The following is a 27196-nucleotide window of genomic DNA, read 5'->3' on the forward strand; positions in this document are numbered from 1 at the left end:
ACTGAGAAGCATGCATCATTCATGGAACACTCATGCCACAGTTAACTTGAATCTAATCATGATGAGTCAAACCCCCCATTTAGGGACACCCTACACAATAATTAGCTTGTGTTCTTCAAAATTACCAGTTTCATGGAAGACAAAGGAAGGCTGTGGAACTGATCCAGAATTAAAGACTAAAGAAACATGACAATCAAATGCAGGTTATGACACACCTTTAGATCCTGATATAGGAAAAAAAATGCTACAAATATATATATTGGGATAACTGTGGAATTTGAATAAACTGTAGATTAGAAAATATCATAGCAATGTATGACGGTCTTAAAATATGTTTGCAAATTCTTTTTTTTTAATTTTTTTTTTTTTTTTTTTTTCCGTACGTGGGCCTCTCACTGTTGTGGCCTCTCCCGTTGCGGAGCACAGGCTCCGGATGCGCAGGCTCAGCGGCCATGGCTCACGGGCCCAGCCGCTCCGCGGCATATGGGATCCTCCCAGACCGGGGCACGAACCCGTATCCCCTGCATCGGCAGGCGGACTCTCAACCACTGCGCCACCAGGGAGGCCCTGTTTGCAAATTCTTTGACACTCCTCTCATGAAGTAGGGTCCACGTCCCTCCCCTTGCTCCTGGATAGGCTTTTGTGACTGTCTCAATAGACTGAATGGCAGATTGACTGTTACTTCCAAGGTTAGATTAGCAAAGGCCACGGTACTTTCGCTGGTATTTCTTGGCAGACTTTTGAGCCATCATGTAGTGTCCAGTTAGTATGAAGTTATCATGCTGGAGGCCACACAGGTTTGTAAAGACAGGCCAAAGCTGTCTGGGTTTTCAGTTCAGGTACTAGATAAACAGGTCTGCTTGTAATCACATTAGATACCCACAGGATATAAAGGAATTCTATTATTCTTACATCTTTTCTGAGCGTTTAGAATGAACTAAAACACTCTAATAAAAGCATTTCAAAAAATTAAAAATTTACTGTAATGGGGAATTCCCTGGTGGTCCAGTGGTTAGGATTCCACACTTTTACTGCCAGTGGCCCAGGTTCCATCCCTGGTCAGGGAACTAAGATGCAAGCCACGAGGTGCAGCCAAAAAAAAAATTACTGTAATGCCCTTAGGTATCTGACACACACACACACACATATATATACATAATGACATACAGGTATGATATCATATGTATGGCTATGATCTGGTTACTTTTAAAGGGAGGGCATCACAGTAAATTTAGATATCATTTCATAAAAAATTCTATGTCTCTGACCACTTTCCTCAGCATATTCTGGATATCTACTAATGTTGATAACTATGAACTTACCTTTTCTCATTTGATTCTGCATAGTATTCCACTGAATGGCTAAGCCACAAATTATTTTTGTCAGATCCAACTGATGAATGCAAAGTGTGCTATTACCAATAATGCAATGGTGAACATGCTTTATGTACATCCGTAACACAAGTTTACAGGCCATGAGATAAAGCAGTTAAGATTTAGCTGTAAGGGATTTTCATTAATTTTATTGTCCCAGTTTTACTGCTTTGGTAAAACGGATAATGGCCACTGTAAATAATTTTTCAAAAAGGTAAAGAAAAATCATCCGAACCCTCTCTGCCAGAGTAAACCAGGTAGCATATTAATATATTTCCACCTGGGACTTCCCTCCTGGTACAGTGATTGAGAATCTGCCTGCCAGTGCACGGGACATGGGTTTGATTCCTGGTCCAGAAGATCCCACATGCCGCAGAGCAACTAAGCCTGTGTGCCACAGCTACTGAGCCTGTGCTCTAGAGGCTGAGAGCCACAACTACTGAGCCTGCGTGCCTAGAGCCCATGCTCCGCAACAACAAAAGCCACCACGATGAGAAGCCCATGCACCGCAATGAAGAGTAGCCCCTGCTCACCACAACTAGAGAAAGCCCACACACAGCAACGAAGACCCAACGCAGATAAAAAAATAAAATATATCTTTCCACCTATTAGTGCTATGCACATAATCACATCTTCAGGTACACATCCCCTTATTACTTGAATTATACCGGGAAGTCTCTAACCTAGTTTTCTCGTGGATGACAAAGTTTTTCCTGTCATTATACATCTGTATCATATTTCTTCATGGCTATATATTAGAATACATTTATGTAAATATTTTGCTGGTAATTATTTCCTTTTTTAAAAATTCAGTATAAACATCTTTGTGTATAATCTTCCTTACTGTTGCTATAATCTCCTAAGCAAAACCTCTAATGCTAGGATTTGCCAGGGCAGACTATTTTGATACATATTGACCAGCAAATGTTCACTCCTACTAATAGGTGTTGAACACAGAATGCTGTGTATATGACAGTCTAAACTGATAACTTTAATGAAATCTCAATAAAAATCCAACAGGTTTTTTGTCTATCCCACCCCATTTTTAGAGGGGGAACAATGGGGGTGGAATGTGACAAAATTAATATCCTTGGTTTCTCCCAAAGCTCCTGCTTAAAGAGGTCTGGATGAAGGACCATGCATAGAAAAGGCAATGTGACCTGAGCCTGAATGGAAATAATGCAAGGAAACCGATTATTAACAATTCAAGTTTACTAAGAAACTTTTTGTTACTAGTAACTACTTGTAACACTTTCAGAGTTACAGTAAAACCCTAAGGAATTAAGGAATTAATTAGTGTTCAAAATTTCCAATCATATAAGTTGCAGTAGTTATTAGATTAATAAAAAAGTCTTTCAGTCTACAAAATACAAACTAATGATGCTAAATATTACACTGCACACAATGGGTGATTCTGTACATATAACTGAAGCTGGATGGAGGGTGGCAGCCATTCATAAGCCTTGTCCAAATCTGTACTATTGTGGATGGCTATTACATGATTCTGATTTTAGGAAATATTAACTGAAGTACAATCTTATTAAGGCGATTTGCAGGATTCCTCTTGAGTATGTTATGAATTTAGGATAGGAAGCTGACCAGAATTTTCAAATATTTGTCCTAATTAGAGGGATTTTCCTCCCCTTGGTTCAGTAATTGCCAGGCACCTATTAGGAGCCAAGCACAGTTCTACACGGTAGAGATAGAATGGTGAAAAACAGCCCTCCCTACGTGGAGGGTACACTGCAGTTGACACCAATTGTTTGTCCATCATTATACTTTTGTTCGAGTCCTGCCCATAACCTTCATGTATAAGCCTTCTCTCCTGGGTAGATGCCAATGATTCTTCTCTTGTGTCACATCTTGAGAATCGGGGCATTCAGAGCTCTGGTATAACCACTGACCATATTTAGAGAATATGTTTTCTCTCCTCTGTGAAACCGGATGTTAGTATAAAGAGTTCACCTCCCAACTGGATCTTTAAAAACACAGCATTTTATAGAACTTCTTTCCCATGAAGATTCCTTGATGTTTCCAAGTTCTGCAGGAACTTCCCACAACTACCAGCACAGACTTTCTAATAGAGATGAAGATGTGGATTATCTGGAGGCCATTCCTCACCTTCCAATTCTACAGGTTCCCTCCAGTGTGGACCCTCTGATGGTAAACAAGATGTGACCTCTGGCTGAAGCCCTTGCAACATATATCACATATGTAAGGCCTCTCTCCAGTGTGGACCCTCTGATGGGTGTGGAAATGTGAGGCCTGGCTGAAACCCTTACCGCACTGCTGACACGTATAGGGTTTCTCTCCTGTGTGGACCCTCTGATGAGCACTGAGCCCGGCACTCCAGCTGAATTCTTTCCCACACTCCTCGCATTTGAATGGTTTCTCTCCAGTGTGAATTATCTGATGGACTTGGAGATTCGACCTCTGGCTGAAGGCCTTACCACACGTATCACATTTATATGGTTTCTCTCCCGTGTGGACTCTCTGATGGGCTTGAAGATGGGAGGCCTGACTGAATCGCTTTTGACACGCATCACATTTGAAGGGCTTTTCCCCTGTGTGGACACTCTGATGAGCTTGAAGATTCGAGGCCTGACTGAAGCCCTTCCCGCACTCCTCGCATTTATAGGGTTTCTCTCCCGTGTGGACCCTCTGATGGTTATGAAGATTCAGGCTCCAATTGAAGCGCTTCCCACACACCTCACACTTGTAGGGTTTTTCTCCAGTGTGGACTCTCTGATGGGCTTGGAAATAGGAACTCTGGCTGAAGCCCTTCCCACACACACTGCATCGAAATGGCTTCTCTCCTGTGTGAACCCTCTGGTGGCTCTGGAAGCTTGAGGCCGAACTAAAACCCTTCCCACACTCCTCACACTTGTAGGGTTTCTCTCCTGTGTGGACGCGCTGGTGACTGTGAAGGTTGAAGCTCAGGCTGAAGCACTTGCCACACTCCTCACATCTGTAGGGTTTCTCCTCAGTGTGGACGCGCTGGTGCGTATGAAGATTTGAGCTACAGCTGAAGCGTTTCCCACAATCTGCACACTTGTATGGTTTCTCTCCGGTGTGGATTCTTTCGTGGGCCTGAAGGTGGGACCTCTGAGTGAAGCCCTTCCCGCACACCTCACACTTGTACGGTTTCTCTCCCGTGTGGACTCTGCAGTGGATGTTGAGGTCTGTGCTACGGCTGAAGCCCTTCCCGCAGCTCTCGCATCTGTACGGCTTCTCTCCAGTGTGAATGGGCAGGTGGGCGTACAGGTGTGAGGTCTGATTGAAGCTCTTCCCGCACTCGTGGCATGAATAGGGCTTCTCCCCCGTGTGGACTCTCCGATGAGTTTGCAGGTTTGAGCTCTGCCTGAAGCCCTTCCCGCACTCGTGACACCAATAGCGGCCCTCCCCAGGGAGGACGCCCTGTGGGACGGGACCAGCTGAGCTATAACCGCCGTCCTTCTCAGCTGTCCTGTATGCGGGGGACTTCCTGCCCACGTGTACCTGCGGATGAAGGTCGCGGCTGCTGTGGTCACTGAATCCTTTCTCACGTTCGTTACACTGGTAGGCTTTTGGTCCAGTGTGAATGACACTGTATGGGGCCAGAGGTGATGCCGTTAAGAGATCTTCACCACACTCTCTGTTGCCTTGAGCTTTCTCTCTTTTGTGCACCATGTCATCATCGAGGTGGGGGGAGATACAACTGAAAATATCAGCACATGGAACGAACATACAGAACTTGGTTTTCACTGGAGTCAGCTTACAACTTCTCTGATAATTCTCAGTCCCATTCACATAGAGTGTCTTCCAGGAATTCTGAGCTCTCCCAGTTGGAAATTCTTGATTTTCAATAACATTAGAATGATCCTCTAGAAGAGTCATTACACAGGTGTCTTCCACAGAAGCCTGAATGGACACTCCTGCAGGGGAATTATGTTGTTTGGGGGACTGAGTGTTCTTTCTGTGAATACTTATCACGGAGTCCTGACTTTTGGTTAATTTGCTCACAACGTGTCTCTTGATGTGCCAGCACGAAACCGCTCCCAATGAAAGGAATCTTACTCCTGTTTCATGAAGAGTCTCCATCTCATTGTGATTCCTGGCTCCTGAAAGGAAAACAGTAAGGAATTAAGGACGGAGAGTGAGGGCAGCAACATGGTGGACGAGGAAGCTCCAAGCCTTTGCTCCTGCCCTGAAAACATTACATAAACAACTAGAGAGCAGTGAAAATGACTTCATAGGAACTCTGAAAAACAAAGGTCTACAGCAACCAAGAGAACGTCCAATCAAGAAAAAAGCCAAATAAAGGTAGGATATTCGGGATCAGTCCAGAGTGAGGTTGCCCATATCCCTGGCAGATCTCTTAAGGATACAGACACGGGAAAGACCAAGGACCTGGATCGAAAAGCAGCAGCTAAAAGCCAGCAGAAGCATGGAAGTGTAATACCAAAACATATTTGATCTACCCGAAAGAACGCAGAAAAGGACAAAGAGATGAACAAAATAGATGAGACCTCCCCCAACAAAAGCAATTACAAATATATCCGGTTTCAGTAAGTATATTATGTGGAAGTGGACTCCCCTAAAATCAAAAGGCAGAGATTGGCAGAGAATATAAAAAGCAAGGTTCAACCACATGCTGTCAACAAGGGATATATTTTAAATACAAGTAAGCAAAAGAAAAAGGGTAGGAAAAGATGTATCATACAAATATCATGCAAAGCCTAAGAAACTGGAATGGCTAAACAAATATCAGACAAAAAGACTTTACAAGATAGAGCACTATTAGATACAAAGACATTTTATGACAAAAGGATTAGCAGATGTAACAATTACAAATGTGTATGTATCTAATAAAGGCTCCAAAATACATGAAACAAAAAGAGGGAACTAAAATGAGAAATGGACAAATCTACAGACTTGAAGATTTTTTACACACTTATTAGACCATTAAAAAAAATCAGCAAAGCCATACAAGATCTGAACCACTATAACCAAAATGAAACTTATAGGTCACTGCACCTAACTGCAGTACATACATTTTTTTCAAGTACATATGCCAACATCCATCAAGATAAACCATACCCAGGGCTATAAAACAAATTTCGAAAGATTGGAAAATTAAAGACCACAGCAGAATTAAATTCAAAACCAACACCCAGAAAACGCCTATAAGAAATCACATGGGAAATTAGAAAATATTTTGAAATAATAATGAAAGAAAATACTATCACCATTTCTGGCATGCAGTTAAACAGCACTCAGATTATTTATAGCTTTAAATATTTATATAGAAAGCAAGAAAGGCCTAAAGTCAATAACATAAGGTTCCATTTTAAGAAGCCATAAAAAGAAGAGGAAATTAAGAAGGAAGGAAATAGTGAAAAGCAATTAAACAAACAAGGGGGGAAAGTCAAGGAAAACAAAAACTGAATCAAGGAAAAAAAATAGAAAAGACAAAACACCATTGTAAAGCAATTATACTCCAATAAAGATGTTAAAAAAAAACAAAAACTACCAACATCAGGCATAAAAGATGGGATATTACTAAAGATCATAAAAGGCATTAGAATAAGGGGGTATGTTCAACAACTTAGATAAAATATACCGATTCCCTGAAACATACAAATCTGTTACAAGAAAAGCAAAATATATAAGTAGTTCATGAACTGAAATCATAAATAAAAACATTCTCACAGAAGGACCAGACAACTTCACTGGTGAATTCCATTTAGCACATAGGAAAGGAATAATACCAGTCCTACACTGAGGTATTGTGTATAATAAGGCCTGTATTACCTTGATATCAAAATAGACAAAGACATTAAGTACAAAGAAAATTACAGATCAAAATCCCTACTTAATGTAGGTGCAAAAATCCTAAACAAAGAGAAAATCTTGTTTTTTATAGTACACAATAAAAGGGTACTACATAATAAATAAGTGGGGTTAATCCCAGGAATGTGAGGTGGTTTTAACACGTGAAATCATCAGTGCTTCATGCTCCTTTAACAGCATAAAGCAGAAGGAGGACAAGATGGTGGAGTAGGAGGACTTGAGCTCACCTCCTCTCATGAAAACACCAAAAATCAATTACTTCTCAACAACCATTAACAAAAAAGACTGGGACCTATGAAAAAAGATATTCTATATCCAGAGACAAAGAAGCCGCCATAACAAGATGGTAGGAGGGGAGTTTTTGTGATATAACCAAATCCATACCTGCCGATTGGGTGACCCACAAACTGGAAACAAACTATATCACAGAGGTTCTCCCACAGGAGTGGGAGTTCTGATCCCCATGGCAGGCTCCTCAGCCCGGGGGTCTGGCATCAAGAGGAAGAGCTCCCAGAGCATTGGGCTTTGAAGGCCAGTGGGGCTTGATTTCAGGAGCTCCACAGGACTGGGGGAAACAGAGACTCCACCCTTGGAGTGCGCACACAAGGTCGCATGTGCACTGGGACCCAGGGCAAAGCAGTGACTCCATAGGAGCCTGGGCAAGACCTACCTGTGGGTCTTGGAGGGTCTCCTGAGTAGGCAGGGGTCAGCTGTGATCCACTGCAGGGGCAAGGACACAGGCTTATGTCCTGGGGGGGGGGGAGCCCCCAGGGAATATTCCTCAGTGTGAGCTTTCCTGGAGGTCACCATTTTGGCACCAAGCCCTGCCCCCACCCAACAGCCTTCAGGCTCCAGTGCTGGGATGCCTCAGGCTAAACAACCAACAGGGTGGGAACACAGCCCCACCCATCAACAGACAGGCTTCCTAAAGTCATCCTGAGCCCACAGTCACCTTTTTACATGTCCCTGCCCACCAGAAAGGCCTGCACAAGCCCCTGCACCAACCCCACCCACCAGGAGGCAGAAACCAGATGCAAGAAGAACTACAATCTGCAGCCTGTGGAATGGAGACCACAAACACAGAAAGTTAGACAAAATGAGATGGAAGAGAAATACGTAGCAGATGAAGGAAGAAGATAAAACTCCAGAAGAACAACTAAGTGAAGTGGAGATAGGCAATCTGCCTGAAAAAGAATTCAGAATAATGATAGTAAAGATGATCAAGATCTTGGAAAAAGAATGGAGGCACAGACCAAGAAGATATAAGTAATTTTAAAGAACAAACAGATGAACAATAACTGAAATGAAAAATATACTATCAGGAATCAACAGCAGAATAATAGAGGCAGAAGAACCAATAAGTGAGCTGGAAGACAGAATGGTGGAAATCACTGCTGCAGAACAGAATAAAGAAAAAAAAATGAGTTAGTGTTGTGCGCCGTGCTTCTGCACGAGGCCGTGGACCTGAGGGGTCGGGCGCAGCTGTATGGCTCTAGGAACTCTGGTCCAAAGGGCTGGGTACAGGGCCTCTGCATGTGGCAGCCTATGGGCAGGTGAAACTAGAATAAGCACAAAGGAAAAGAAAAAGATACACCAGAAATTCATCTACACGTGGAACAACTCCTACAGAACACCTACTGAACGCTGGCAGAAGACCTCAGACCTCCCAAAAGGCAAGAAACTCCCCATGTACCTGGGTAGGGCAAAAGAAAAAAGAATAAACAGAGACAAAAGGATAGGGCCGGGACCTGCACCAGTGGGAGGGAGCTGTGAAGGAGGAAAGGTTTCCACACACTAGAAGCCCCTTCGCGGGTGGAGACTGCGGGTGGTGGAGGGGGAAGCTTCGGAGCCGCGGGGGAGAGCACAGCAACAGGGGTGTGGAGGGCAAAGCGGAGAGATTCCCACACAGCGGATTGGTGCCAACCAGCACTCACCAGCCTGAGAAGCTTGTCTGCTCATCCGCCAGGGCGGGCGGGGCTGGGAGCTGAGGCTCGGGCTTCGGTTGGAGCGCAGGGAGAGGACTGGGGTTGGCGGCGCCTGCAGGGGGTTAGTGCACCATGGCTAGCCGGGAAGGAGTCTGGGAAAAAGTCTGGACCTGCCAAAGAGGCAAGAGACTTTTTCTTCCCTCTTTGTTTCTGGTGCGCGAGGAGAGGGGATTAAGAGTGCTGCTTAAAGGAGCTCGAGACGGGCGCGAGCCGCGGCTAAAAGCGCAGACCCCAGAGACAGGCATGAGACGCTAAGGCTGCTGCTGCCGCCACCAAGAAGCCTGGGTGCGATCACAGGTCACTATCCACAGCCTCCTTCCAGGGAGCCTGTGCAGCCCGCCACTGCCAGGGTCCCGGGATCCAGGGACAACTTCCCCGGGTGTGCCGCAGGCTGGTGCAACGTCACGCTGGCCTCTGCTGCCGCAGGCTCGCCCCGCCTCCGTGCCCCTCCCTCCCCCCGGCCTGAGTGAGCCAGAGTCCCCAAAGCAGCGGCTCCTTTAACCCTGTCCGGTCTGAGCGAACAGACGCCCTCCGGCGACCTACACGCAGAGGCAGGGCCAAATCCAAAGCTGAGCCCCAGAGCTGTGAGAACAAAGAAGAGAAAGGGAAATCTCTCCCAGCAGCCTCAGAAGCAGCAGATTAAAGCTCACAATCAACTTGATGTACCCTGCATCTGTGGAATACATGAATAGACAACGAACCATCCCAAATTGAGAAGGTGGACTCGAGAGCAAGATTTATTATTTTTTCCCCTTTTCCTCTTTTTATGAGTGTGTATGTGTATGCTTCTGTGTGAGATTTTGTCTGTATAGCTTTGCTTCCACCATTTGTCCTAGGGTTCTATCTTTCCGTTTTTTTGTTTTGTTTTTTCTTAAAAAATTTTTTTTCTTTTTATTAACTTTATTTTATCTTACTTTATTTTATCTTCTTTTTCTTTCCCTCTGTCCCTCCTTTCTCTCTCTCTCTTTCTTTCTTTCTACTTTTTCTCCCTTTTATTCTGAGGCGTGTGGATGAAAGGCTCTTGGTGCTGCAGCCAGGAGTCAGTGCTGTGCCTTTGAGGTGGGAAAGCCAACTTCAGGACACTGACCCACAAGAGACCTCCCAGCTCCACATAATATCAAACGCCAAAAATCTCCCAGAGATCTCCATCTCAACACCCAGCACCCAGCTTCACTCAATGACCAGCAAGCTACAGTGCTGGACACCCTATGCCAAACAACTAGCAAGACAGGAACACAACTCCACCTGTTAGCAGAGAGGCTGCCTAAAATCATAAGTCCACAGACACCCCAAAACACACCACCAGACGTGGACCTGCCCACGACAAAGACAAGATCCAACCTCATCCACCAGAACACAGGCACTAGTCCCTTCCACCAGGAACCTTACACAACCCACTGAACCAACCTTAGCCACTGGGGACAGACACCAAAAACAACGGGAACTACGAACCTGCAGCCTGCAAAAAGGAGACCCCAAACACAGTAAGATAAGCAAAAAGAGAAGACAGAAAAACACACTGCAGATGAAGGAGCAATATAAAAATCCACCAGACCTAAGAAATGAAGAGGAAATAGGCAGTCTACCTGAAAAAGAATTCAGAATGATAGTACAGATGATCCAAAAATCTTGGAAATAGAATTGACAAAATGCAAGAAACATTTAACAAGGACCTAGAAGAACTAAAGATGAAACAAGCAACGATGAACAACACAGTAAATGAAATTCAAAATGTTCTAGATGGGATCAATAGCAGAATAACTGAGGCAGAAGAACAGATAAGTGACCTGGAAGATAAAAGAGGGGAAATAACTACTGCAGAGCAGAATAAAGAAAAAAGAATGAAAAGAACTGAGGACAGTCTCAGAGACCTCTGGGACAACATTAAACACACCAACATTCGAATTATAGGGGTTTCAGAAGAAGAAGAGAAAAAAAAAGGGACTGAGAAAATATTTGAAGAGATCATAGTTGAAAACCTCCCTAACATGGGAAAGGAAATAGTTAATCAAGACCAGGAGGCACAGAGAGTCCCATACAGAATAAATCCAAGGAGAAATACGCCAAGACACATATTAATCAAACTGTCAAAAATTAAACACAAAGAAAACATACTAAAAGCAGCAAGGGAAAAACAATAATACACAAGGGAATCCCCATAAGGTTAACAGCTGATCTTTCAGCAGAAATTCTACAAGCCAGAAGGGTCTAGCAGGACATATTTGAAGTGATGAAGGAGAAAAACCTGCAACCAAGATCACTCTACCCAGCAAGGATCTCATTCAGATTTGATGGAGAAATTAAAACCTTTACAGACAAGCAAAGGCTGAAAGAGTTCAGCACCACCAAACCAGCTTTACAACAAATGCTAAAGAAACTTCTCTAGGCAAGAAACACAAAAGAAGGAAAATACCTACAAAACGAACCCAAACCAGTTAAGAAAATGGGAATAGGAACATACATATCGATAATTACCTTAAATGTAAATGGACTAAATGCTCCCACCAAAAGACACAGATTGGCTTAATGGATACGAAACAAGACCCATATATATGCTGTCTACAAGAGACCCACTTCAGACCTAGAGACACATACAGACTGAAAGTAAGGGGATGGAAAAAGATATTCCATGCCAATGGAAGGCAAAAGAAAGCTGGTATAGCAATTCTCATATCAGACAAAATAGACTTTAAAATAAAGACTATTAGAAGAGACAAAGAAGGTCACTACATAATGATCAAGGTATCAATACAAGAAGAAGGTATAACAATTGTAAATATTTATGCAGGATCCAACATAGGAGCACCTCAATACATAAGGTAAATGCTAACAGCCATAAAGGGGGAAATCGACAGTAACACATTCATAGTAGGGGACCTTAACACCCCACTTTCACCAATGGACAGATCATCCAAAATGAAAATAAATAAGGAAACACAAGCTTTAAGTGACACATTAAACAAGATGGACTTAATTGATATTTCTAGGACATTCCATCCAAAAACAACAGAATACACATTTTTCTCAAGTGCTCATGGAACATTCTCCAGGATAGGTCATATCTTGGGTCACAAATCAAGCCTTGGTAAATTTAAGAAAATTGAAAGTGTATCAAGTATCTTTTCTGACCACAACGCTATGAGACTAGATATCAATTACAGGAAAAGATCTGTAACAAATACAAACACATGGAGGCTAAACAATACACTACTTAATAACGATGTGATCACTGAAGAAATCAACAAGTAAATAAAAAAATACCGAGAAACAAATGACAATGGAGACACAACAACCCAAAACCTATGGGATGCAGCAAAAGCAGTTCTAAGAGGGAAGTTAGTAGCAATACAATCCCCCCATAAGAAACAGGAAACATCTCAAGTAAACAACCTGACCTTGCACCTAAAGCAATTAGAGAAAGAAGAACAAAAAACCCAAAAGTTAGCAGAAGGAAAGAAATCATAAAAATCAGATCAGAAATAAAAGAAAAAGAAATGAAGGAAATAATAGCAAAGATCAATAAAACTAAAAGCTGGTTCTTTGAGAAGATAAACAAAATTGATAAACCATTAGCCAGACTCATCAAGAAAAAAAGGGAGAGGACACAAATCAGTAGAATTAGAAATGAAAAAGGAGAAGTAACAACTGACACTGCAGAAATACAAAGGATCATGAGAGATTACCACAAGCAACTCTATGCCAATAAAATGGACAACCTGGAAGGAATGGACAAATTCTTAGAAATGCACAACCTGCCAAGACTGAATCTGGAAGAAATAGAAAATATGAACAGACCAATCACAAGCACTGAAATTGAAACTGTGATTAAAAATCTTCCAACAAACAAAAGCCCAGGACCAGATGGCTTCACAGGCAAATTCTATCAAACATTTAGAGAAGAGCTAACACCTATCCTTCTCAAACTCTTCCAAAATACAGCAGAGGGAGGAACACCCCCAAACTCATTCTACGAAGCCACCATCACCCTGATACCAAAACCAGACAAGGATGTCACAAAGAAAGAAAACTACAGGCCAATATCACTGATGGATGAACATAGATGCAAAAATCCTCAACAAAATACTAGCAAACAGAATCCAACAGCACATTAAAAGGATCATACACCATGATCAAGTGGGGTTTATTCCAGGAATGCAAGGATACCTCAATATACGCAAATCAGTCAACGTGATACACCATATTAACAAACTGAAGGAGAAAAACCATATAATCATCTCAATATATGCAGAGAAAGCTTTCGATAAAATTCAACACCCATTTATGATAAAAAACCCTGCAGAAAGTAAGCATAGAGGGAACTTTCCTCAACATAATGAAGGCCATATATGACAAACCCACAGCCAACATCCTCCTCAATGGTGAAAAACTGAAAGCATTTCCACTAAGATCAGGAACAAGACAAGGTTGCCCACTCTCACCACTCTTATTCAACATAGTTTTGGAAGTTTTAGCCACAGCAATCAGAGAAGTAAAGGAAATAAAAGGAATCCAAATCGGAAAAGAAAAAGTAAAGCTGTCACTGTTTGCAGATGACATGATTCTATACATAGAGATGCTACCAGAAAACTACTAGAGCTAATCAATGAATTTGGTAAAGTAGCAGGATACAAAATTAATGCACAGAAATCTCTGGCATTCCTGTACACTAATGATGAAAAATCTGAAAGTGAAATCAAGAAAACACTCCCATTTACCATTGCAACAAAAAGAATAAAATATTTAGGCATAAACCTACCTATGGAGACAAAAGACCTGTATGCAGAAAATTATAAGACACTGATGAAAGAAATTAAAGATGATACAAATAGATGGAGAGATATACCATGTTCTTGGATTGGAAGAATCAACATTGTGAAAATGACTCTACTACCCAAAGCAGTCTACAGATTCAATGCAATCCCTATCAAACTACCACTGGCATTTTTCACAGAACTAGAACAAAAAATTTCACAATTTGTAAGGAAACACAAAAGACCCCGAATAGCCAAAGCAATCTTGAGAACAGAAAATGGAGCTGGAGGAATCAGGCTCTCTGACTTGAGACTATACTATAAAGCTACAGTAATCAAGACAGTATGGTACTGGCACAAAAACAGAAAGATAGATCAATGGAACAGGATAGAAAGCCCAGAGATAAACCCACGGACATATGGTCACCTTATCTTTGATAAAGGAGGCAGGAATGTACAGTGGAGAAAGGACAGCCTCTTCAATAAGTGGTGCTGGGAAAACTGGACAGGGACATGTAAAAGTATGAGATCAGATCACTCCCTAACACCATACACAAAAATGAACTCAAAATGGATTAAAGACCTAAATGTAAGGCCAGAAACTATCAAACTCTTAGAGGAAAACATAGGCAGAACACTCTATGACATAAATCACAGCAAGATCCTTTTTGATCCACCTCGTAGAGAAATGGAAATAAAGACAAAAATGAACACATGGGACCTAATGAAACTTCAAAGCTTTTGCACAGCAAAGGAAACCATAAACAAGACCAAAAGACAACCCTCAGAATGGGAGAAAATTTTTGCAAATGAAGCAACTGACAAAGGATTAATCTCCAAAATCTACAAGCAGCTCATGCAGCTCAATAACAAAAAAAACAAACAACCCAATCCAAAAATGGGCAGAAGACCTAAACAGACATTTCTCCAAAGAAGATATACGGACTGCCAACAAACACATGAAAGAATGCTCAACATCATTCATCATTAGAGAAATGCAAATCAAAACTACAATGAGATGTCATCTCACACCAGTCAGAACGGCCATCATCAAAAAATCTAGAAACAATAAATGCTGGAGAGGGTGTGGAGAAAAGGGAATACTCTTGCACTCCTGGTGGAATGTGAATTGGTACAGCCACTATGGAGAACAGTATGGAGGTTCTTTAAAATACTAAAACTAGAACTACCATATGACCCAGCAATCCCACTACTGGGCATATACCCTGAGAAAACCATAATTCAAAAAGAGTCATGTACCAAAATGTTCATTGCAGCTCTATTTACAATAGCCCGGAGATGGAAACAACCTAAGTGTCCATAATCCGATGAATGGATAAAGAAGATGTGGCACATATATACAATGGAATATATTACTCCGCCAAAGAAAGAAAAGAAATTGAGCTATTTGTAATGAGATGGATAGACCTAGTGTCTGTCATACAGAGTGAAGTAAGTCAGAAAGAGAAAGACAAGTACCGTCTGTTAACACACATATATGGAATTTAAGAAAAGAAAATGTCATGAAGAACCTAGGGGTAAAACAGGAATAAAGACAGAGACCTACTTGAGAATGGACTTGAGGATATGGGGAGGGGGAAGGGTAAGCTGTGACAAAGTGGGAGAGAGGCATGGGCATATATACACTACCAAACATAAGGTAGATAGCTAGTGGGAAGCAGCCACATAGCACAGGGAGATCAGCTCGGTGCCTTGTGACTCACTGGAGGGATTGGATAGGGAGGGAGGGAGACGCAAGAGGGAAGAGATATGGGAACATACGTACATGTATAACTGATTCACTTTGTTATAAAGCAGAAATTTACGCACCATTGTAAAGCAATTATACTCCAATAAAGATGTAAAAAAAAAAAAAAGAAAAAAGAATGAAAAGAAATGAGGACAGTCTGAGACCTGTGGGATAACATTAAATGCACCAACATTTGCATTATAGGAGTCCCAGAAGTAGAAGAGAGAGACAAAGGGCCTGAGAAAATATGTGAAGATATAAGGGACGTCCCTGGTGGCGCAGTGGTTAAGAATCCTCCTGCCAATGCAGGGGACATGGGTTCGAGACCTGGTCCGGGAAGATCCCACATGCTGTGGAGCAACTAAGCCCATGCGCCACAACTACTGAGCTGCATGCCACAACTACTGAAGCCCACGTGCCTAGAACCCACGCTCTGCAACAAGAGAAGCCACCGCAGTGAGAAGCCTGTGCACCGTGACGAAGAGTAGCTGCTGCTTACCACAACTAGAGAAAGTCCAGGCTCAGCAACGAAGACCCAATGCAACCAAAAATAAATAAATTAAATAAATTAAATTTAAAAAAAGAGAGAGAGAAGAGCCAAAAACTTCCCTAAAATGGGAAAGGAAACACTCAAGTCCAGGAAGCGCAGAGAGTCCCATACTGGATAAACACAAGGAGGAAGAAGCCGAGACACATTAATCAAACTGACAAAAATTAAAGACAAAGACAAAATATTAAAAGGAACAAAGGAAACATAACAAATAACATACAAGGGAATTCCCATAAGGTTATCAGTTGATTTTCAGCAGAAACTCTGCAGGCCAGAAGGGAGTGCCGGGATATATTTAAAGTGATGAAAGGAAAAAACTTACAACCAAGAATACTCTACCCAGCAAGGCTCTTGTTCAGATTCGATGGAGAAATCAAAAGCTTTACAGACAAGCAAAAGCTAAGAGAATTCAGCACCACCAGACCAGCTTTACAACAAATGTTAAAGGAACTTGTCTAGGTGAAAAAGAAAAGCCCACAACTAGAAACAACAAAACTACGAATGGAAAAGCTCACTGGTAAAGGCAAACATACAGTAAAGGTAGGATATCATCCACACAAAAATATGATATCAAAACCAGCAATTGTGAAAAGAGGAGAGCAGAAATGGAGAATATTGGAAAAGCATTTGAAATTAATAGATGAGCGACTTATAGCAGTCTGTGTATATATACAAGATTGTTTTATCAAAACCTCATGGTAACCGCAAACCAAAAATCTACAATAGATACACAAAAAAAGAAAAAGGAATCCAAACACAACACTAAAGATAGTCATCAAATCACAAGAAAAGAGAACAAAAGAGGAAGGGAAGCAAAAAGACCTACGAAAACAGTCCCAAACGAATTAACAAAATGGCAGTAAGAACATACATATCAGTAATTACCTTAAACCTAAATGGATTGAATACTCCAACCAAAAGACACAGACTGGCTGAATGGATACAAAAACAAGACCTGGATATCAATGTATGTTGTCTCCAAGAGACCCAATTCACATCTAGGGACACATGAAGACTGAAAGTGAGGGGATGGAAAAAGATACTCCATGCAAATGGAAATCAAAAGAAAGCTGGAGCAGCAATACTCATATCAGACAAAATAGACTTTAAAATAAAGACTGTTACAAGAGATAAGGAAGGGGGCTTCCCTGGTGGCACAGTGGTTGGGAGTCCGCCTGCTGATGCAGGGGACGCGGGTTCGTGCCCCGGTCCGGGAGGATCCCATGTGTCGCGGAGCAGCTGGGCCCGTGGGCCATGGCCGCTGGGCCTGCACGTCTGGAGCCTGTGCTCCGCGACGGGAGAGGTCGCAGCAGTGGGAGGCCCGCATACCTCAAAAAAAAAAGAGATAAGGAAGGACACTACATAATGATTCAAGGGATCAATCCAAGAAGAAGATATAACGATTGTAAATATATATATGCACCCAACATAGAAGCACCTCAATATACAAGGCAAATGCTAAAAGCCATAAAAGGAGAAACTGACAGTAACACAGTAATAGTGACGGACTTTTAACACCCCACTAACATCAATGGACAGATCATCCAGCCAGAAAATCAATAAGGAAACACAGGCCTTAAATGACCCATTAGACCAGATGGACTTAACTGATATTTATAGGGCATTCCATCCCAAAGCAACAGAATACATATTCTTCTCAAGTGCCCATGAAACATTCTCTGGGACAGATCACATGCTGGGCCACAAAGCAAGTCTCAGTAAATTTAAGACAACTGAAATCATATCAAGTATCTTTTCTGACAACAATGCTATGAGATTAGAAATCAACTACAAGAAAAAAACCTATAAAAAACACAAATACATAGAGGCTAAACAGTACGTTACTAAACAACCAATGGATCACTGAACAAATCAAAGAAGAAATTTTTAAAAAACCCTAGAGACAAATGAAAGTGAAAGCACAATGATCCAAAACCTATGGGACACAGCAAAAGCAGTTCTACGAGGAAGTTTATAGCAATACAATCTTACCTCAGGAAACAAGAAAAATCTCAAACAACCCAACTTTGCACCTAAAGCATCTATAGAAAGAACAAACAAAACCCAAAGTTTGTAAAAGCAAAGAAATCATGAAGATCAGAAATAAATAGAGACGAAGAAAACAAAAGATCAATGAAACTAAAATCTGGTTTTTTGAAAAGATACACAAAATTGATAAGCCTTTAGCCCGACTCAACAAGGAAAAAAGGGAGAGGGTTCAAATCAATAAAAATATTTACACAGAAAAAAACAGCATAAAGGAGAAACTCTTACAATTGTCTGAAAAAATGCGAATAAGCATTTGACAAATTACCATACACATTCATGATTAAAATGCGCATTAAATTAGGAAGAGAAAGGAACTCAGTCCATTAAGGACACTAAAAAATCACCTCCAGTTAACACCATGCTCAGTGAGGAAAGACTGAATGCTGTCTACCTGCATTCAGGCAGAAGGAAACAAGAGGCATACAGACTGGGAAGGGAAGTAAAATAACGTATTTGCAGAAGTTATAAATCTCTATATAGAAAAATCTTTAGGAATGTACAAAAACGCTTCTAGAGAAGCGAATTCTAGAGAAGTGAATATAGGAAGATTGCAGGCTACAAGATTGATGTACAAAAGTCAACTGTATTCTGACATAGAAGCAAATAATTGAAAAACAGAATTAATTCCATTTATATAGCATTAAAAAATAAAACACTTCTGAAAAATTAGAGATACAATTCCTGTAAGCTACATGCTATAAAAGGTGACATTGTGATTTATAATAAATGTTTCATCTTCTTCCATGGCTCCTGGCTCACAGCTCCCAAAACCCTTGGAATTTCCTGAGAGATAAGAGCAATCGGAGCATCTTTTGTTCTAATATTTAGTCATTTATCCTCTGTTCCTGAAATGGCTTCAGAGCCCTAAGGGTGAAATGGGTGTCTTCTTATTCATGGTGAGCCCTGGGAGGCTGAACCTATGATTAAGGCCAACCAGATCTTCAAATTTACTCAGTTGAATTTTGTTTTTTTATCAGATTGGTGGCAGTGACAAGATCCCAAGTGGAACTACTGAGCACATTCAGAAGAAATACAGGCACGGCGCCTTGGAGAACCATTCTGAGCTCAGTCTTTCTTGCCGTTTCTGAGGGCTGCTGGTACATGTCATAAGTGTTTCAGAAACTGTGTGATATCTCCTGCTATAAAATGTCTCACCGAAACTGAGGCTCACACCAAAAGGACTGAACCCTAGCATCAGGGAACTGCCCTCGCTTCTCAAGCAAAGGTAACAGCAGTAGAATGTATAGATTGTGGGGCATGTGGATGAAGTCCATTCTGCCTCTGCAAAGAAAGACCCCTCAGTGCCAAACTTTTGCCACGCCGATGTCCTTGTCACGTGGCAACAGTCTGCTCCTGTATCAGATAAACTGAGACAGGTAAACAATGGCTGTAAATTCAACAAACAGTCGGGGCTCTGGGAAAACCAAGATATATGGCCACTTGGTTCTTCCCAGCTCCCTGGCAAACCCCATTTTTTGGTGTTTGCATTCCTTCACCCACCACAGTGCATTAAAAAAAAACTTTTTTTAAAGTCAAAACTCTCTGTACAGCCTGGCAACTATAGTTAATACTACTGTATTGCATATTTGGAAGCTGCTAAGAGTAGATTTTAAAAGTTCTCGTCACAAGAAAAAATATTATAACTATGTGTGGCGACGGATGTTAACTAGACTCATGGTGGTGATAGTTTTGCGACACACACACATGTTGATTCATTATGTTGGACATCTGAAATTAATGTTATATGTTAATTATATCTCAATTTTAAAAATTAAAGAAAAACTATCTTTGTCCCTGAAGGCATCCTCTTTCTGGACCCTTTGAATACTCTGCAGCTGGACTTCATTCAAGTGCCACTCACTATGGGTCATCAGTCTGGATGTTTTCCAGATAGTAAAGCCTTTCCCTGCTGCAAGACCAATGCCCTCATGGTGGCAAGGAAACTATTAAAGAAGGTGTTTCCTGCTTGGGGTACACCTTCCACAATCTCCAGTGATTGAGGTACCTGCTTCACCGGATATATCACACAGAAACCTTGTAAACTTCTTGGAATGATCACTGCCCTATTGGCTTCAATCATCAGGCAAGGTCAAGAGAACTAATGGAAAAAAACAGATTCAAGCAAAATAAGTGTTAATTACGTGGGACGACATGAACTGGGGAGGATGCTCTGATATTTACGTTTTCCCATTTTAAGGAGACCTATTCTCTTAAGTTATACATGACTTACAGAAATGTGGTAAAATATACCTTTGTGAGCAAAGATGAAACATCTACTTTTTCTCCCTACCTGACCCTTCCAGAATTCAGAAAGTCTCAGTGAGTACCCTTATTTTCCTGATAGTATATTTGTTCACATAAGTTCAGTAAGAATCTGTTCTCCTTGTGACAGGACACAATTAGAAACACTGGCTGTATTACCAAGGTTTTGACTGAAATGTCATATTTGAGATATGCATAGACTCATATATGACCACAGAGCTTCAAGGAACTGCTTGGAAAAATCGAACTGGTACCTTGCATACACGGTTCCAGGAAACCAATCTTAAAAAAGAGTTTTTAAATAATCAGGCCAAATTTAATACAAACCTTTGTTGTTGTTGTTTTTTCTAAAAAAATGGAGGTGTGGGCTTCCCTGGTGGCGCGGTGGTTGGGAGTCCGCCTGCCGATGCAGGGGACACGGGTTCGTGCCCCGGTCTGGGAGGATCCCACATGCCGCAGAGCGGCTGGGCCCGTGAGCCATGGCCGCTGGGCCTGCGCGTCTGGAGCCTGTGCTCCGCAGCGGGAGAGGCCACAACACTGAGAGGCCCACATACCACAAAAAGGAAGAAAAAAAAAAAAAAGGGAGGTGGAGTTAATTGTAGAGAAAAAAATTATGTTTCCACCTTTGTAGATATTAGATTCTAGTCCTGCTAATTGTCTTGGAGGTAATGTTATCTACAAACTGGACTGGATCCTGAATTTTTTCTAGTTTCCTCAAATATCTGGCTCTGACTCACCAAACTAACACTTCCAATTTCATCCTACCCTTCTGACTTGAAATCAGGAAGAAGGAAGGCAGCCCTCGAGCTCCATCAGAAGGGACCTCACCAAGTGCTCCTGCCCACTGACACTGCAGGGAAACTAGAAGGTACTGAACCCTGGATGTACATCCCACAGCTAAAAAGACACCCCACCCGACACCAGGTCCTATACAGATGCTGGGGACCTCCAAATCAAGGTGACAGGCGAGAAGGAGCTGACACCAAGGTAGACTGCTTCTGCCCAAGAAGCCAGATCCAGACTTTTAACTAACCGTGAAACCCTTTCTTTCCTTTACTCTGGCATTGGCCTGGAGACATTATGCCCTCATCTGCATCCCGCAGGCCACTGCTAAGGGGGTTAACCTCTGGAATTTAGAATAGATTTTCTCCCAGCCTGAAATATAAGTTAACTGACCCCTGGCTTGAATAGGCACACGCAACAATTCTTACAGATGAATCCATGAACAGTGCCACCTTCATGGAAGTAGTCTGTGCCCTGACAAGACTTATCTTTGTCTGCGATGGTTATGTTTCTCCTTGGGCCTACGGATGCCTAGATGGCTGGTGCACAGCTGGGCAATGCCTCTTGGTTATCTAACCGTGCCGCTACCTGTTCTAGAAAGGACCTACCAGGAGGCTTTTCCTGATTCAGGGTTCGCTTCCTTTGGTAGGGCCCTACTTCCCCGATTAGGAGTAGATATAAATGAGACTGTCATCAGAAACCACTCCTTAACTCTTGAAGAGACTGCAGATTCCATTGCTAAGACATTAGCTGCCCAGCAGAAATATGTGGACCCTCTGGCCAAGGCCATTCCTGATAACAGGACAGCCCCTGATTATCTTTTAGCTGAAGGAGGAGGTGCCTGTGCTGTGGCCAACACCACCTGTTGTACCTGGGTTAACACTTCTGAGGAAGCTGAAACTCAGGTACAGAAGTTCACTGAGGAGGCACTTTGCTTGAGAAGATGACTCTTTTGATACTATACACAGGAAACCCTAAAGATGCTACCAGAAAACTACTAGAGCGCATCACTGAATTCGGTAAAGTTGCAGGATACAAAATTAATACACAGAAATCTCTTGCATTCCTATATACTAACAATGAAAGATCAGAAAGAGAAATTAAGGAAATAATCCAATTGGCCATCACATCAAAAAGAATAAAATACCAAGGAATAAACCTACCTAAGGAGGCAAAGGACCTGTACTCTGAAAACTGTATTTAAGGCACTAATGAAAGAAATCGAAGATGACACAAACAGGCGGAAAGATATACCATGTTCTTGGATTGGAAGAATCAATACTGTCAAAATGACTGTACTACCCAAGGCAATCCACAGATTCAATGCAATCCCTATCAAGTTACCAATGGCATTTTTCACAGAACTAGAACAAAAAATTTTTTAATTTGTATGGAAACACAAAAGACCCTGAATAGCCAAAGCAATCCTGACAAAGAAAAATGGAGGACTTCCCTGGTGTGCAGTGGTTAAGAATCTGCCTGCCAATGCAGGAGACATGGGTTCGAGCCCTGGTCCAGGAAGATCCTACATGCCACAGAGCAGCTAAGCCTGTAGGCCACAACTACTGAAGCCCGTGCGCCTAGTCCTGTACTCCGCAACAAGAGAAACCACTGCAATGAGAAGCCCGCGCACCGCAACGAAGAGTAGCCCCCACTCGCCACAACTAGAGAAAGCCTGCGCGCAGCAACAAAGACCCAATGCAGACAAAAATAAATAAATAAATTAAAATCCAACAAAGCTATGGTTACCAAAGGGGAAACGTGGGGGATAAGAGGGATAAAGTAGGAGCTTGGGATTAACATACACATACTACTATATATAAAACAGATAACCAACAAGGACCTACCGTATAGCACAGGGAACTCTACTCAGTATTCTGTAATAACCTATATGGGTAAAGAATCTGAAAAAGAATGAATATATGTATATGTATAACTGAATCACTTTGCTGTACACCTGAAGCTAACAACATTGTAAATCAATACTCCAAAATAATTTTTAAAAAAGGAGCGGGGGAGCTTCAAGATGGTGGAGGAGTAAGACGTGGAGATCACATTCCTCCCTACAAATACATCAGAAATACATCTACATGTGGAAAAACTCCTACAGAACACCTACCGAATGCTGGCAGAAGACCTCAGACTTCCCAAAAGGGTCTTGGTGCTCCGGCCAGGTGTCACGCCTGGGCCTCTGACGTGGTAGAGCTGAGCTGAGGACATTGTTCCACCACAGACCTCCCGGCTCCATGAAATATCAAATGGCAAAAGCTCTCCCAGAGATCTCCATCTCAACACTAAGACCCAGCTCCACTCAACAACCAGCAAGGTACAGTGCTGGACACCCTATGCCAAACAACTAGCAAGACAGGAACACAACCCCATCCATTAGCAGAGAGGCTGCCTAAAATCATAATAAGTTCACAGACACCCCAAAACACACCACTGGACGCAGTCCTGCCCACCAGAAAGACAAGATCCAGCCTCATTTACCAGAACACAGGAACTAGTCCTCTCCACCAGGAAGCCTACACAACCCAGTGAATCAACCTTACCCACTGGGGGGGGCAGACAACAAAAACAACAGGAACTATGAATCTGCAGCCTGCAAAAAGGAGACCCCAAACACAGTAAGTTAAGCAAAATGAGAAGACAGAGAAACACACAGCAGCTGAAGGAGCAAGGTAAAAGCCCACCAGACCAAACAAATGAAGAGGAAATAGGCAGTCTACATGAATAAGAATGCAGAGTAATAATAAACATGATCCAAAATCTTGGAAATAAATGGAGAAAATACAAGAGACATTTAACAGGGACCTAGAAGAACTAAAGAGCAAACAAACAATGATGAACAACACAATAAATGAAATTAAAAATTCTCTAGAAGGAATCAATAGCAGAATAACTGAGGCAGAACAGATAAGTGACCTGGAAGATAAAATAGTGGAAATAACTACTGCAGAGCAGAATAAAGAAAAAATAATGAGAAGAATTGAAGACAGTCTTAGAGACCTCTGGGACAACATTAAACACACCAACATTCGAATTATAGAGGTCCCAGAAGAAGAAGAGAAAAAGAAAGGGACTGAGAAAATATTTGAAGAGATTATAGTTGAAAACTACCCTAATATGGGAAAGGAAATAGTCAATCAAGTCCAGGAAGTGCAAAGAGTCCCATACAGGATAAATCCAAGGAGAAACATGCCAAGACACATATTAATCAAACTATCAAAAATTAAATACAAAGAAAACATATTAAAAGCAGCAAGGGAAAAACAACAAATAACATACAAGGGAATCCCCATGAGGTTAACACCTGATCTTTCAGCAGAAACTCTGCAAGCCAGAAGGAAGTGGCAAGACGTATTTAAAGCGATGAAAGAGAAAAACCTGTGACCAAGATTATGCTACCCAGCAAGGATCTCATTCAGATTCGACAGAGAAATTAAAACCTTTACAGACAAGCAAAAGCTAAGAGAATTCAGCACCACCAAACCAGCTTTATAACAAACGCTAAAGGAACTTCTCTAGGCAGGAAACACAAGAGAAGGAAAAGGCCTATAACGATAAACCGAAAACAATTAATAAAATGTGAATAGGAACATACATATCAATAATTACCTTAAATGTAAATGGATTAAATGCTCCCACCAAAAGACATAGACTGGCTGAATGGATACAAAAACAAGACCCATATATATGCTGTCTACAAGAAACCCACTTCAGACCCAGGGACACATACAGACTGAAAGTGAGGAGATGGAAAAAAGATATTCCATGCAAATGGAAATCAAAAGAAAGGTGGAGTACCAATTCTCATATCAGACAAAACAGACTTTAAAGACTATTACAAGACAAAGAAGGACACTATGAAATGATCAAGGGATCAATGCAACAAGATATAACAACTGTAAATATTTAGGCACCCAACATAGGAGCACCTCAGTACATAAGGTAAATGGTAACAGCCATAAAACGGGAAATCGACAGTATCACAATCATAGTAGGGGACTTTAACACCCCACTTTCACCAATGGACAGATCATCCAAAATGAAAATAAATAAGGAAACACGAGCTTTAAATGATATATTAAACAAGATGGGCTTACTTGATATTTATAGGACATTCTATCCAAAAACAACAGAATACACTTTCTTCTCAAGTGCTCATGGAACATTCTCCAGGATAGATCATATCTTGGGTCACAAATTAAGCTTTGGTAAATTTAAGAAAATTGAAATCATATCAAGTATCTTTTCTGACAACAATGCTATGAGGCTAGATATCAATTACAAGAAAAAATCTGTAAAAAATACAAACACGTGGAGGCTAAACAATACACTACTAAATAACCAAGAGATCACTGAAGAAATCAAAGAGGAAATCAAACAATACCGAGAAACAAATGACAATGGAGACACGACGACCCAAAACCGATGGGATGCAGCACAAGCAGTTCCCAGAGGGCAGTGTATGGCAGTACAGCCCCACCTCAAGGAACAGGAAACAGCTCAAACAACCTGACCTTGCACCTGAAGCAATCAGAGACAGAAGAACAACAAAACTCCAAAGTTAGCAGAAGGAAAGAAATCATAAAGCGCAGATCAGAAATAAATGAAGGAAACGATAGCGAAGATCAATAAATCTAAAACCTGGTTCTTTGAGAAGATAAACAGAATTGATAAACCACTAGCCAGACTCATCAAGAAAAGAAGGGAGAAGACTCAAATCAGTAGAATTAGAAATGAAAAGGGAGAACTAACAACTGACATTGCAGAAATACAAAGGATCATGAAAGACTACTATAAGCAACTATATGCCAATAACATGGACAACCTGGAAAATGAACAAATTCTTAGAAAAGCACAACCTTCCAAGACTAAACCCGGAAGAAACAGAAAATATAAACAGACCAATCACAAGCACTGAAACTGAGACTGTGATTAAAAATCTTCCAACAAACAAAAGCCCAGGACCAGATGGCTTCACAGGCGAATTCTATCAAACATTTAGAGAAGAGATAACACCTATCCTCAAACTCTTCCAAAATATAGCAGAGGGAGGAACATTCCCAAACTCATTCTACGAGGCTACCATCACCCTGATACCAAAACCAGACAAAGATGTCTCAAAGAAAGAAAAGTGCAGGCCAATATCATTGAGGAACATAGATGCAAAAATCCTCAACAAAATACTAGCAAACAGAATCCAAAAGCACATTAAAAGGATCATACACCATGATCAAGTGGGGTTTATCCCAGGAATGCAAGGATTCTTCAATATACGCAAATCAATCAATGTGATAAACCATATTAACAAATTGAAGGAGAAAGACCATATGATCATCTCAATAGATGCAGAAAAAGCTTTTGACAAAATTCAACACCCATTTATAAGAATCCCCCAGAAAGCAGGCATAGAAGGAACTTACCTCAACATAATAAAGGCCATATATGACAAACCCACAGCCAACATCATTCTCAATGGTGAAAAACTGAAACCATTTCCTCTAAGGTCAAGAACAAGACAAGGCTGTCCACTCTCACCACTATTATTCAACACAGTTTTGAAAGTCCTAGCCACAGCAATCAGAGAAGAAAAAGAAATAGAAGGAATCCAAATCGGAAAAGAAGTAAAGCTGTCACTGTTTGCAGATGACATGATACTATACATAGAGAATCCTAAAGATGCTACCAGAAAACTACTAGAGCTAATCAATGAATTTGGTAAAGTAGCAGGATACAAAATTAATGCACAGAAATCTCTTGCATTCCTATACACTAACAAGCAAAGATCAGAAAAAGAAATTAAGGAAACACTCCCATTTACCACTGCAACAAGAAGAATAAAATATCTAGGAATA

The 27196-nt window shown here is 41.4% G+C and overlaps 1 protein-coding gene across 1 annotated transcript in view; it reads right to left on the reverse strand.

The window, feature by feature from the left end:
• Nucleotides 1–1199: 1199 nt before the first annotated feature.
• The window catches only part of ZNF235 (zinc finger protein 235), a 57974-nt gene continuing 31977 nt past the window's right edge, over nucleotides 1200–27196 (reverse strand). The window contains exon 6 of the mRNA XM_082608154.1: nucleotides 1200–5473. Coding sequence (XP_082464280.1) covers nucleotides 3504–5473 — 1970 coding nt within the window. The 3' untranslated portion in view covers nucleotides 1200–3503. The remainder of the gene's footprint in view (nucleotides 5474–27196) is intronic.

The sequence above is a fragment of the Mesoplodon mirus genome (assembly GCF_964341445.2).
Source record: "Mesoplodon mirus genome assembly, chromosome: 19".
NCBI lineage: Eukaryota > Metazoa > Chordata > Mammalia > Artiodactyla > Ziphiidae > Mesoplodon > Mesoplodon mirus.